The sequence below is a fragment of the Papio anubis genome, chromosome 13 (genome assembly GCF_008728515.1).
Source record: "Papio anubis isolate 15944 chromosome 13, Panubis1.0, whole genome shotgun sequence".
Lineage (NCBI taxonomy): Eukaryota > Metazoa > Chordata > Mammalia > Primates > Cercopithecidae > Papio > Papio anubis.
The window spans coordinates 80,701,609-80,715,289 of record NC_044988.1 but is presented as its reverse complement, the minus strand read 5'-3'; the positions used below and the strand labels follow the sequence as shown (position 1 = coordinate 80,715,289).

At 36.5% G+C, this 13,681-nt stretch overlaps 1 protein-coding gene across 7 annotated transcripts in view; it reads left to right on the top strand.

Annotated features, from left to right (window-relative positions):
• The window catches only part of ECPAS (Ecm29 proteasome adaptor and scaffold), a 130,057-nt gene that overhangs the window by 57,247 nt on the left and 59,129 nt on the right, over positions 1-13,681 (top strand). For all 7 annotated transcript variants that reach the window (XR_002517467.2, XM_031654398.1, XM_021927282.2 and 4 more), the window contains 10 exons: positions 1,526-1,611; positions 1,858-1,936; positions 4,072-4,121; positions 5,130-5,196; positions 5,287-5,409; positions 7,225-7,328; positions 9,311-9,434; positions 10,933-11,013; positions 12,621-12,846; positions 13,300-13,391. Coding sequence is in view for 6 of the 7 variants with exons in the window: in XM_031654398.1 (XP_031510258.1) it covers positions 1,526-1,611; positions 1,858-1,936; positions 4,072-4,121; positions 5,130-5,196; positions 5,287-5,409; positions 7,225-7,328; positions 9,311-9,434; positions 10,933-11,013; positions 12,621-12,846; positions 13,300-13,391 (1,032 nt within the window). In the remaining variant the exon portion in view is untranslated. The remainder of the gene's footprint in view (positions 1-1,525; positions 1,612-1,857; positions 1,937-4,071; positions 4,122-5,129; positions 5,197-5,286; positions 5,410-7,224; positions 7,329-9,310; positions 9,435-10,932; positions 11,014-12,620; positions 12,847-13,299; positions 13,392-13,681) is intronic.

The following is a 13,681-nucleotide window of genomic DNA, read 5'->3' as shown; positions in this document are numbered from 1 at the left end:
TTAATGTCTTCACTTCTCTACACCTATAACGGTGATATTAATTCAAACTATTACTTCCTGTTTTGGTTACTGCAGTATTCTTTTAACTTATTTTCCTGCCTCTAGTCTTGGCTCACATCCAGTCTGTTTCTTTTTCTTTGCTTGTTTTTTTTTTTGTTTTGAGACAGGGTCTCACTGTGTTGCTGAGGCTGGAGTGCAGTGGCACAATCTTGTCTCACTCAACCTCTGCCTCCCAGGCTCAAGTGATCCTTACACCTCAGCCTCCTGAGTAGCTAAAAAAAAAAAAGTCTGTTTCAAATAATGTAGCACTTGATTATATTTTGTCCTATATCTTTTTGTCTTTTTTTCTTGGAGACTTACTGTGGAGACTTTTTGTGGTTTTTTTGGAGTCTTGCTGTGCCACCCAGACTGGAGTGCAGTGGCATGATCTCGGCTTGCTGCAGCCTCTGCCTCCCAGGCTCAAGTGATTCTCCCCTCTCGGGGCCTCCCAAGTAGCTGGGACTATAGGCATGTGCCACCATACCTGGCTAATTTTTGAATTTTTTTTGTAGAGATGGAGTTTCACTATGTTGCCCAGGCTGGTCTAGAACTCCTGGGCTCAAGTGATCGTCCTGCCTTGGCCTCCCAAAGTGCTGGGATTTTTTTTTTTTTTTTTGAAGTGAGACAGGATCTTGCTATGTTGTCCAGACTGGCCTTGAACGCTTGGGCTCAAGTGATCCGCCCGTCCCAGCCTCCCTAGTAGCTGGGACTATAGGTGTGAGCCACCATGCCTGGCTCTGTATCATTTTAATGTATGTATCTCTTAACTCTTGAACAAGATTGAGTGCTTGTTCTTTTTTATATCTCTTAGTACCTAACACAGTGGCAATTAAAAAGCAGGTAATACTAGTCTGTAACTCACATGTTATTGTTAAATAAGATCAGAATACTGCTGGCAGTTTTAGGAACAAGAGTAGAGGGTTTTTTTTTTTTTTTTTTTTTTTTTAGTGTAAGTAAGCTTTGTCATAAAAAGGAACTTGAGGGATTTAGATATTTTTGATGTTGATGGTTAATATTGAACTTGCTGCATGCTGCACAGGACTCATCTACATGATGTTTTTGCCTTCTAGATGTGGTTTCCTAATACTTGAAGCACCTTTACCCCAATGGGACACTTGTAGAATATTTCCATGTGTATGTTTTCCCTGAAGCTTTTATTAGAATTTGTCCTGAATCATATAATTAAGAAACATAGGGAATAGCTGAGTGGTGACCCACTGCAGCGTGTACTTTTCGTTTCCTCACCGTGGTAGACCCATAAGCTTTGCAGACTTGTGAGATCAACCGCTGTGTTTGTTACTCCACAGACTATTTATAGGAGCTTCTGATTGACTTTCTAAGTCGGTCAGCTAACAATGTTTATCTGCATTAACGTTGAAGAACGAGATGTAGTATGAAAGGTCTGCTGTTGAATTCTGATTACTATTCAAAAATATTAAATTCTTATTTTTGTTAATTGATGTTCTCAACTCTTCCTTTCACATAGGTGGTGTATGATGGACTCTTTGGTACAAATACAAATTCAAAGTTAAGAACATTATCCCTGCAATTTGTGCATCATATTTGTATAACGTAAGTTTTAACTACTTTATAAAGTTTTCAAGCTGCTGGAATGATTGAATGCTTCAAGTATGCTTCAAGTATATCTTTTTATTCATCTTACCTAGAAAGAAATCATGTTTGCTCATCTTTAAATATTTTTGTATTTTAATAGGTTAACTTATTTCGGTTATGTCTCTCATTATTTTATGTAATCATCCGTAAAGATGTAGTTATGTGATTCTTATCTTGCTTTGTGTATGTGTGTTTTATTTAAAGCTGTCCAGAAATCAAGATTAAGCCATTAGGTCCAATGCTTTTGAATGGCCTCACCAAGCTAATCAATGAATACAAAGAGGTAAGTGACTTGTCTTTTAAATTTTTATCAATATTTTATATCTTAAAATATTTTCTGTAATCTTTCTGGTCTGTCAATGTAGTTGAAGTTTGTTAAAGTTTCATTGTTTCTTAACATTTTTACTTGAAGTACTACAAATTTCAGAAATTACTGCCCTTTTTTGCTTTTTCGGGGGAAAATAACTATTAAAAACTGATATGAGGTCTTACTGTATCTTTTTGTTTGTTTGTTTGTTTTGAGATGGAGTTTTGCTCTTGTTACCCAGGCTGGAGTGCAATGGCGCGATCTTTGCTCACTGCAACTTCCAGCTCCTGGTTCAAGTGATTCTCCTGCCTCAGCCTCCTGAGTAGTTGGGATTACAGGCACCTGCCACCACCACACCCAGCTAATTTTTTGTATTTTTAGTAGAGATGGGGTTTTACTATGTTGGCCAGGCTGGTCTTGAATTCTTGACCTCAGGTGATCCACCTGCCTCAGCCTCCCAAAGTGCTGGGATTACAGGCATGAGCCACTGCGCCGGTCTGCTGTATCTTTAAATAGCATTTTTTCAGCCAGCGCCTTTTGTGCTACTTCTAGCTATTATGCAAAAATGGAATTAAAGGAATTGAAATTTATGTTGATTTCCATATGGGGCTATTTGGATTTGGCTTGTGTTGGGAAACTGTTAATTCTCAGGGGCTAAGATACTTTTTTTCTTTTATATTTTTCTCTGGTAAATAATGGGGCTGAGATTTTGATGATTCAAAATTCTGTCAAAACATGCATTCAGTAAATTTTTGATTCCTTAAGCTAAATGGGATGAGGATTCCTTCGATTGTGGATTTTTGAATCCCATTTTTCCCTGCTGTATTTCTGTTAAGGAATTTGCTTATAAAGGTAATATTTCAAGAATTCATTAGTATTATTTTCCCCAGTATAAGCTAAACATGAATGCATGTTTGCAAATAGTATAGTGAGATCAAGATCTTACTATCTGAAATTAGAACTGAGTTTGAATCCTAGTTTTGTTCTTTGGTGAGTTACTTAAATTCTTTGCACGTTCTTATCAGAAAAATGAAAATAATAATACCACTTCATTAGATTACTGTGAAGATTAAAATAATCTACCTAAATTGTTCACCATAGTCAAGGCACGTTACTATTACTAGGTATTATTAGTGAAAGGCACTTTATTTACTGTGCAGCTGTGCTTTGGGGGTAAGTAGGCTTGGTTCTCATAGCTTCTTTCTCTTATTAAGTAATGCTTGCGTGGTTAAGATCTAGGGGACTTCTCAGATTATTTTATGGCATAGACAGTGAGATGCTTTAGAGTCATTGGTAGAAATAAAAATGTGCTGGGGCTTTTGGGGAGAAACTGTGTATTTAAATATAAGTTAGAGAGGCCAGACAAACCACAGGGTGTGAGTCCCCTTACCTGCAGGTGACATCTGCATGTCTTCCCAACAGATGAATCCATAAGAGTAGCCATTTAGATGTGGAAGGGCAAATCCTAGGATAAACACATAAACTAGTAGAAGTTTATTGTGTTCTGAGTAATCAGATTATTAGTTTTCGAAAAACCATGTAAAACTCTATCTGTATCTTGAGGAGAGAACCTCACTAATTCACCTGGTGACTATAACCCTCTTAATTTTTTATGGTAGAAAATATGATAGGAAGCTGTTCATTACAGTGTAGAGTTTTAGAAAATCACACTAGAGTTTACTGCAATTTTGGTGAGAGATGGAGGATCCTAGTCTGTTGGACCAGTGATGTATTTTCTAATGAGTTAATGTTTTTTAGTGTGTTGAAGATGAACTTTGGTGTTTGGAGGTTACATAGTGTTGAAATATCTTGAACTCAGCACCAGCTAAGAGAAACCTTTCATATCTATGACCACCGCATTTTCTTTTTGGAATGATTGGGGATGCAAGGTTTTGTCTTGTTTTTCCTTTTAGTAGTGTGATGGATTCTGGGTTTGGACATTTTTGTTGTTGTTCAGGTGCTAACACCATGTAGTTAGACAGAGTGAGACCTAGGTTTAATAAGGAGTAAAATAATGCATGTAATTGCAGCGAAAAGGTTTTACTGTTTACTGTATTTTTTGTTTTGTCTGTTTTTTGTTCTTTCTTTTCTTTTCTTTTTTTAATTTCAAGGACCCTAAACTACTGTCAATGGCATATTCAGCTGTTGGAAAACTCTCCAGGTGAGTAAACTCTTTTTTAGTGAGAGATACGGTGTTGGTAAACTGAGAAAAATTATGTGGCATTTAATAATGGTGGAGAATAAATTTGTTGTGACTCTGAAAGGCAATGTATTTAATGGCCATAGGTTGTTTAGAAATGTCTTCTGTGTAGAAGGAAAAAGATGTGAGATATTTTAATTTACATTTGAAGGTATGTTACTGTATTAAATGGTGGTCTTGAAATGAGAGTTTGAACTCAATGGTGTCATAATGGGTTACTTTTTTTGTACCCTAGAGACTTTCGATTGACCTTAAGTGTTTTTGTTGCTACTTGGCACTAATTTTTATAAACCCAGTGATCAAGGTTTTTCTAGTGATTCTCTTTTCTGAGAATGGTGTTTATGATTCTGAGTGGCCCTGACAGATTTTTTTTTTCTTCTCAATGTGATTTCCTCATTCCAGTTCCTCCGGGCTTCATCTTCCTTCACTGTATTTCAAAGCAGGGAGATAGACATGAAGCATCCTCAGTGGCATCATGTGCTGCTTCCACCCCCAGTGCAGGTTTTGTGTTGGCCTGTGTAGACCAGGTCTTGCTCTTCTCTACAGCAAAAGGAGCTTTGGGGTTTGGAAGAAAGCCACCCCAGATCAGTGGATATCGTGCCGGGTTGTCAGCCAACCTTGTCCCTTGTCTGTTTGCATGAAGTAACAAAGCCCCTTTCCGTGACAGTCATTAGTTTAGATCACAATTTGGTCTTATCTAATTTCTTCCTGTTAAAATCAGAAATGTTAACTGAATGCATGGAATATTATAGAGGGGATATTTGGAAGATGTGTGTATTAATCAAGGGTTATTTAGATTAAAGAATTAAATAATTACTTAGAAAAATTTTCGGCTCTTGGAGGAGGTAATATAATGATGCTGACATTGTCTTCAGAGAGTTCAGGAAAATCTGTGTTTAGTTTCATTTTTTCCCTTTTTCATCTCTTGGAAATTTATGATAGTAACAATATTTTTACATTCTTTTGCAGTCGAATGCCGCATTTATTCACTAAGGATATAGCGCTTGTGCAGCAGCTTTTTGAAGCCCTATGTAAGGTAGGGAAACAGCTGCTAAGTTTATGCTTTCTGTTTGGATGTTCCCCTGGGAACCCAACAGGGAGGGAAACATTTTTATTATCTTTATAGGAAGAGCCTGAGACTCGACTTGCTATTCAAGAAGCTTTATCTATGATGGTTGGAGCATACAGTACTTTGGAAGGGGCACAGCGAACTCTCATGGAGGCACTTGTGGCTTCGTACTTAATAAAGGTAGGTCCGTGTGAACTACAAAGCCTGGGTAGTATATGGTTTACATTTTTAAGAACAAAATTTGAATTGCTACTTAACTGTTTTGGTAATTAAGAGGAATATTTGCTTTCACTTGGGCTGTGATTTAGGATCTATTTTTAATTCTTCATGATGAAAATTTGACTTTAGGGGAGAAGGAGTGGTAGTATTCATAGCGATGCTTATGTTTAGAGCTTTCCATGTGGGAAAACTCTTCTTAATGCCATGCCCTCCGAGTTAGAATTGTTTTGTCTTTGTAACTGGTAGCTGAGCACTACTGTCCGCTGGGGTAGAGTTCGATAGGTAACATTTTCAGAGAAAAGCAGAAAGAATGAAAGACAAATTCCATATGTCAAAGTGAGTCTTTAGGAAGTGAGCCAGTACTATCATACATGCTCTTCTTCCTCTGGTCCTCTTTATTTGGTTTTCATGGGAATTTGTAGGAGGATTTTGAATATCTATAGATATATACACACACATATATGTGTAATATGTAAAATATTATATATTTGCTTTAGTCAGTTCTTTGTCCCACATTTTTAGAAGTAGAAAGGGAGATTGGAAGACAGAATGATACTAAAAAATGTCAGTGAGATTAATATAAATTGTGTCCTAATGGAATTAGACTGACATGATTTGATATTTTGAGGGAATTTTAAATATTCAGAAAGGTATCTGCTTCCTATTAAAATATGGCAGGGTTAAATGTGCTATTACATACACTCAGAAAGCTTACTATGATGGAGTCCTATTGTTAAGTGCTCTTAGTGTGCAGTGCATGTGGTTCATGGTTGTACATTATGGACAAAGGTGTGTAGGCGTATTTGGAAGCTCATTAGAATAGAATAAACTTGCTCCAGGTAACTTTACAAGAAAAGGTGATGCTTGTATAAACACTTATAGATACTGGTTCTACGCACGCAAATCAAATCGTGTAACACTATTACCAAGACAAAGCTAATTTCTTTTCTTTTCACAGACAACATTTAAAGCAACCAAACTCTAGGTTAGTTATGTAATTTAGGCTAGTCTTTAATATCTTCACTCTTTAATGTACTTCAAGGAATGCTAAATAGCAAGAATGCCAGAATGAGTGGGACAATATATATATTTTTAATGTCTGTCTTATTTCACTTATGTTTGTGGCTAGAGGAGTGACCTGGGGAAGTTACATAAGAGTAAAGCTTCAGGATCAGTAGATTCTAAAACTTTTCTGGTTGAACTTTGTAGTCATAGATTATTAATCTCAGTTAATTGAATATATTTCTGTAGTTGAACTGCTTTGGAGTCAGTTTTAACTTTAGAGCTAATCTGAGAACATTGGAAGTATTTTGCTTCAAATTGGTGGGGATTCCAAGTAGGCTCTGTTTGTAATTTCTGCAAAATACCTCAGTTTCACTCATGTGACTGACAATTTGAGAGTTGGAGTGGCAGAGGTGGTGGCCAGAAACTGTCACAGTGACCCTGGCCCCGAGGTTTGGGCTGAGGATGTGCAGAGATTCTCTACTTATGGTCTTTGGAGGTCTTCCTGCTTTACCTGGAGGATCCTCTAAAATTATAAGAGTACTCTTTAAGTAATGCCAGTGTCCAAAAGACTTAAACAACATGATTAAAGATCTTGAACAAATGATTTATTTAATTTATTTAGATACACATTTATTAAAATGTCACCTTAGAATTTTGAATTGTTTACAATTAGGAAGACTCGATTGGGACTAATGACTGGTAATTGATTTTTTTTTTTCCCTTTTTCTTTTTTGGATTGGGGTGGTCTGTGCATGTTTACACATCAAATAGCCTGAGGTTCAAGTTCGACAAGTGGCTGTGAAATTTGCCAGCACGGTGTTTCCCTCAGATCATATCCCTTCCAGATATTTGCTGCTACTGGCTGCAGGAGATCCGTAAGTTTCAAAAGATGTTAATTTGAATTTTGGTTTATTTTGAATTTATTTGAAAATTACTAAAAGTTGTGTTGTTTACAATGTTGGTCTATGAAATTTAGAAGCAAAGCTATTTATTAAGGTATGGCTCTTGATGTGATATAGACCTGTACTCATATACCTATATATTTATATAATAATATAAATATTACATGTATTTGTCTATATAATATATATTATGTAGATATATATGTGCAATATATGATATATAGCTAATACAGAAAATGCTTATGAAATGGTCAAGTGTAAATAAAGTAGATTATATGATTGCATGTGTAATATATCTCTAAAATCAAGCCCTGTGTAAGGAGAAAAAAGGCTGATGTTGATGGTTTGACATATGTATTAATATTTTATTAAATATTGTAGTATCATTTTATATCTAATATACTTATATTTTTAAATGAGGTATAAGTTGCATTTTATATTAATTATACTACTGTATCTTCTAGCGTGTATAATGCATTTTAAAAGAATGTTTAAATGGTTTTGAAATTGGGATATGCCTTTAAAAGTCATGTACATACAATGAAATATATATGCACATATTAAAACAGTTCTTTTCAAATCTGTTACATATCTTATGGTCATTGCTATCTTAAAATCCATGCAGCACTCTAATCTATTTCATAATATTAAACCAGTACTACGTTTAACATTTAGAATTTTTGCATCCTTTAAGTGAGATTCTTGTATATGTTTTTTTGTTGTTGTTATCAGGGATAGCCTTATTTGGGGAGGTGAAAAGCCTCATTTATACTGAGGAATAGTTTAAATAAAATTACGCGTTCTATGATGATATGAACACCCTTGCCCATAAACTATTATGCTTCATTTTTAAAAAATGGGTAATTCCTTGATAACTGTGTCAGTATTCTAGTTGGCCAACTGTGTGCCCCTCATGGCATTTGTTTTCTTTCCTATAAGTTGTATATATTTTGCTGTTATTTATTTGGTTGGTATTTTAATTGGATATCACAAGTTATTACCAGGCCCTGATTTTTGACTTCTGATCTTGGCTGCTGCTTCTCATAGAGCACATTTCAATTTGGTTAAAGTGGCTTTGGATTGTTAATGTTGATTCTGGTGCTCTGTTGCTTCTTAATTTTTTTACATTAGTTTCCCAACCACAGGCCAGATGTACTGGGGCCTGGCAGCCAAGATGGCAGTTCATGTTAGAGCAAGGATTTAAGTCTAGGGAGTTGGAGTTCCAGATAGAGCTCTTAACTGCTGTATCTTATTTCCATAAGTGCTGAAAATTATTTTTATTTAAGAAACCAGAATCAAAGCATAACTAATTCAACAGTTTTCCTTCTTGGGTTAAAACCATTCAGGTCAATTGAAAATCCTCTGACAATTTAAGGAATTATTTATTTATTCTTTTCGACCCTTTATCTGTTGTTTGGAAAATGAGACACGAGCAAAGGCAATTGAGGAATTAAAAGGCCTTTATATGGTATCTGGATAAGACTGTTGCTGAGATCAATCTCTAGGTGGTTTGAAATTGGTTGGGGTTTATGTTTTTACACTTTAATGTCACTTATCAGTTACTAATTGTACAGAATTGTAAGAGTTTGGGTGGAGTGTGTAGACCACTGGATAGTCACTGATTTTTAAAATATATTTTACAGTTTACGATTTAACTCTGTGAGGTAAAGCATACACATAGAAATTTACGTAATTACTTACAGTATCCTATCTTGTTTTTTTCTAAGTCAAATTGAAAGATGGAATTGGTGTGACTCCCCAGACCTCATGCAATTTCTAAAAAGAAGTGATTTCTTATAATGTGTTGTGTTGACTCTGCTTAGATAGCCAAGAATGTATTTAAGACATTTTCTGAGAACTCTAGCTAGCAAATAAAATTGCTGTTCTTACTCTTCAAATGATCATTTCCAATTGGTGACATTTATTTTTTATTCTTATTTGTCTTTTTCTGAAAGACGTGAAGAAGTTCATGGAGAAGCACAACGCGTGTTAAGGTGTCTTCCAGGTAGAAACAGAAAAGAAAGTACTTCTGAGCAGATGCCTTCCTTCCCAGAAATGGTATATTACATCCAAGAAAAGGTATGGCATGCAACTTAAGGTAATTAGTCTAAATCATAATGGATGATGAAATTGAAAACATTCATCTTTAAAGTGAAAAATGTAATTGCTAAATGTTAACTCATAAAATTTCTTTTTTTTTTTGAGGTAGAGCTTCGCTCTTGTTGCCCAGGCTAGAGTGCAATGGCACGATCTCGGCTCACTGCAACCTCCACCTCCTGGGTTCAAGTGATTTTCCTGCCCCAGCTCCCGAATAGCTGGGATTATAGGTGCCCGCCACCAAACCCGGTTAATTTTTTGTATTTTTAGTAGAGACAGTGTTTCACCATGTTGGCCAGGCTGGTCTTGAACTCCTGACCTCAGGTGATCCACCCACCTTGGCCTCCCAAAGTGCTGGGTTTACAGGCGTGAGCCACCATGCCCAGCTGACTCACAAAGTTTCTAGCATTAATACTTACAATAAGGAGATACAAAGTGAGGGAAAAAAAAATTATAATTCTCACCTGTAATTGATCTGTTTTGCCTAAACTTGAATTACTTATAATTCCTTTCATGCTTGGCAACATTTAGGCTGTGTTAAATACTTTTTCTCTTAATATGACATGCTTAAAAATACATCTCCTTTTTTTTTTTTTTTAATTTTTTTATTTTTTTTGAGACAGGGTCTTGCTGTCACCCAGGCTGGAGTGCAGGGGTGTGGTCTCAGTTCACTGAAACCTCCACCTCCCAGACTCAAGTCATCCACCCTCCTCTGCCTTCTGATAGCTGGGACTATAGGCGTGCACCACTGTGCCTGGCTAATTTTTGTATTTTTTGTAGAGACAGGGTTTAGCTATATTGCCCACGCTGGTTCTCCTTTTTATTTTTAAGGGCACTCTTTAGGGTAGTATAAGGATGTTTTAGGGAGTAGTTCATGTTCTTCCCACCATGTTCATAAGAGAGCATCCCATCTGTTTTTGTAAGTGTTTTCTGCTGGTAGATCCAGGATATTGGCAGTAATGACCATCCACCCCTTCCAGGCCTTGACTCTGTCCCACTTTGCCAGAGGACACCTTCCTACCTTTTACCTCCACTGGTGATCCTAACTCTTTGCTAGGTAGGCACCTTAAGGGAGTTGCAGGTCAGTATGCAGCAGCCATGATTCTATTTTCCATATAGCAACACAGTCTATTTGTAGTCAGAGGATTCTCTGTGCTTGTAGTTTCCTCTTACTTTCATTATTAATGAAAATAACTGGCATGCAGTGACCTGAGATGACCATATTAGTAGATGTCTGGAATAGGTTTATTATTTTTAAACAAGCCAGTACAAACATGGAAAAAGGGCAACACACTTGTCATTTAGTGTGTGACGGACATGCATGATCAACACGGTTAATAGGAAAGTGGAAAATGTTTTAATCAGAAAAAGAAGCAAACTTTGGACATGTAGCTAGAAATACAGTTGTTTTTGAGTTGAGGAAGGGCAGGTATGCTCCATTTTTCAGTAATTGTGTCTGTTTTGGACTTTTTAAACTTAGGCTTCTCATCGAATGAAAACTCCAGTCAAGTACATGACCGGGACCACTGTCCTTCCATTTAACCCAGCAGCCTTTGGAGAGGTAGAATTTTCATATATTTCTATTTACTTTTTGTAAGTGTTCTAAAAAGATCACACCACACCCAAAGAGGTATCTGTCATCTTGTTGTGTTTTAGGTAAACCCATATTGTGTCATTGTTCTTCATCTGGTTGTTTATTTAAAAAAACAGTATTGGGAAATTGGTATTATTTTAATTCATAGTGAAGTACGTAAATATATTTATCTCAGTGAGATTCTTTTTGTGAAAAAACTGGATGTTCTGTAGTGATTACTGTTGTGATTTTGCAGCAAGTTAGATTTGGGTTTTAAAGCCAACATGTTGTTGAGGTTGTTAGGGTTATTTAGTTTTGAAGGTTGGAGAGGATTAATTGATCATACTTATTAAGGGAAATTCTGTTTTTTAGATCATTGACTTGCACTAGGTAAATTATAAGAAGTAATCTTGTTCAGAGTAAGAATATTCACAGTGAATTTACTGCCTATCCTAACGATCAGTGAAAAAGCTTCCAGAGGATGGACTCCTTGGTAGCCTGTTTATATAAGGGTTGTTTTTGTTTGTTTGTTTATTTTTGAGAAGGAGTCTCACTCTGTTGCCCAGGCTGGAGTACAGTGAATGGTGTGATCTCGGCTCATTGCACCCTCGCCTCCTGTGCTCAAGTGAACGTCCTGACTCAGTCTCCTGAGTAGCCGAGACTACAGGCGTGCACCACCACTCCTGGCTAATTTTGTTATCTTTTTGGTAGAGATAGGTTTCACCATGTTTCCCAGGCTGGTCTTGAACTCCTGGGCTAAAGCAGTCCTCCTGCCTCAGCCTCCCAAAGTGTTGGGATTACAGGCGTGAGCCAGTGTCTGGTCTATATTAGAGGTTTTTATGGTGGTATATCTATTTTTCTGTAGATGAATTGAACCCATTTTCTCAAATTCTTGTGTCAGTGGAGTAAATACAACTGGAATTCTGCAGGAATAATAGGCCATTTGCTTCAGATGTCTGTCCTTCCTCTCTCTCTCTCTCTCTCTCTCTCTCACACACACACACACACACACACACACATACGGCTTTTAAAAAATAATGATTTTTATTACAATTTTTAACTTTTATTTTAGGTTTGAGGTTACATGTAAAGGTTTGATATGTAGGTAAATATGTGTCATGGGGGTTTGTTATATATACTATTTCATTACCCAGATATTAAGCCCAATACTCCATAGTTATCTTTTCTGCTCCTCCCCCTCCTCCCACCCTCTCTCTTCAAGTAGACCCCAGTGTCTGTTGTTTGCTTCTTTGCATTCAGAAGTTCTTATCATCTGACTGCCACTTACAAGTGAGAACATGTGGTATTTGATTTTCTGTTCCTGCTTAGTTTGCTAAGGATAACAGCCTCCAGCTCCAATTTCTGACAAAAGTTCAGTTTGTATTTTAACAATCTTAAAAAATTATTTGGATTTGCAAACCTTGTTATACAAATTTTGCTCCATTATGGCATATTTTCTGCCTTCCATGAGGATTGGAATAGCTTTATAAAGAAGGGTAGGTGAATCAAAACTAGAAATTGTTACTTTGAAGAGTACCTTCCCACATTGACTTTTCGAGAAGCTTATACAGTCTTCCTCTCCGTTCTGTTTGTAGATCGTTCTGTACTTGCGCATGTGCCTCGCGCACAGTGCGGGGGTGGTGCCCACCTCTCAGAGTTTGGCTGATATGCAGGATCATGCTCCAGCCATTGGACGCTACATACGGACTTTAATGTCAGGCGGGCAGACGGCACCCTCATCATCTTCTAACAAGAGTGGGGAAACTAACCCTGTCCAGATCTACATTGGCCTGCTTCAGCAACTGTTAGCAGGTGTTGGAGGTAAGAATTTGCGACGCGAAGGGAAGATGTTGAAGCACTTAAACAAAAATCTAATTTTAAACTTAGCTAACAAATTATAGCAAAATTATTCTTTCTCTTCACTTCTGTAACCGAACATTAGCCTTTGTTTTTTTTTAAACTTATCTGATTCATTCTGGATACACTACTTCTTTTTTCAGAAAGAAATACTAACAATAGATAATACATTTTTACTTCGGAAGTGGATGTGAAGAACAGGATATCCTTTTTATAGATAGCTCATCTGTAAATTTGCTGTAGTGAATCACATACTATATTTAGGTTGTGTAGGGTTTTTTTTTTTGTTTTTTTTTTTTAATAGAACTGAAAGAATGTGTGCTAAAGCAGTGGCCTTATACTTAAAAGGAATTTAGTGATCCCTGTATGTTCATTACTTTTCTTGAAATTTTAAAGTGGTTCTAAATTCTTACTTAGGTTTGCCGGTTATGTACTGTCTATTGGAAGCTGTGTCAGTGTATCCAGAAAAGCTGGCTACCAAATTTGTAGACAAAACAGAATGGATAAAGGTATGTTCTGCATGTACTTTTTTTTATTTTTTAAAAAAATTGTATTTCAGACTTTAACCTCATAATTTCTTTTTCCTGCCAGCATCCCTATGACCTTTTCTGCCTTAAGGTCATTTTGAAAACTCTCTCATCATCAGACACTTACTGGGAAGCATGTAGGTCACTGTGTCTCATTGACACATCTGGAGGAGAGTGGGAGATGAATTGAGAAGCATAGGAGTATAAAGAAAAATTCTGTTTCGAAAGTTTTTTTTTTTTTTTTTTTTTAAGAAAAAATAAGCAATGGGTTT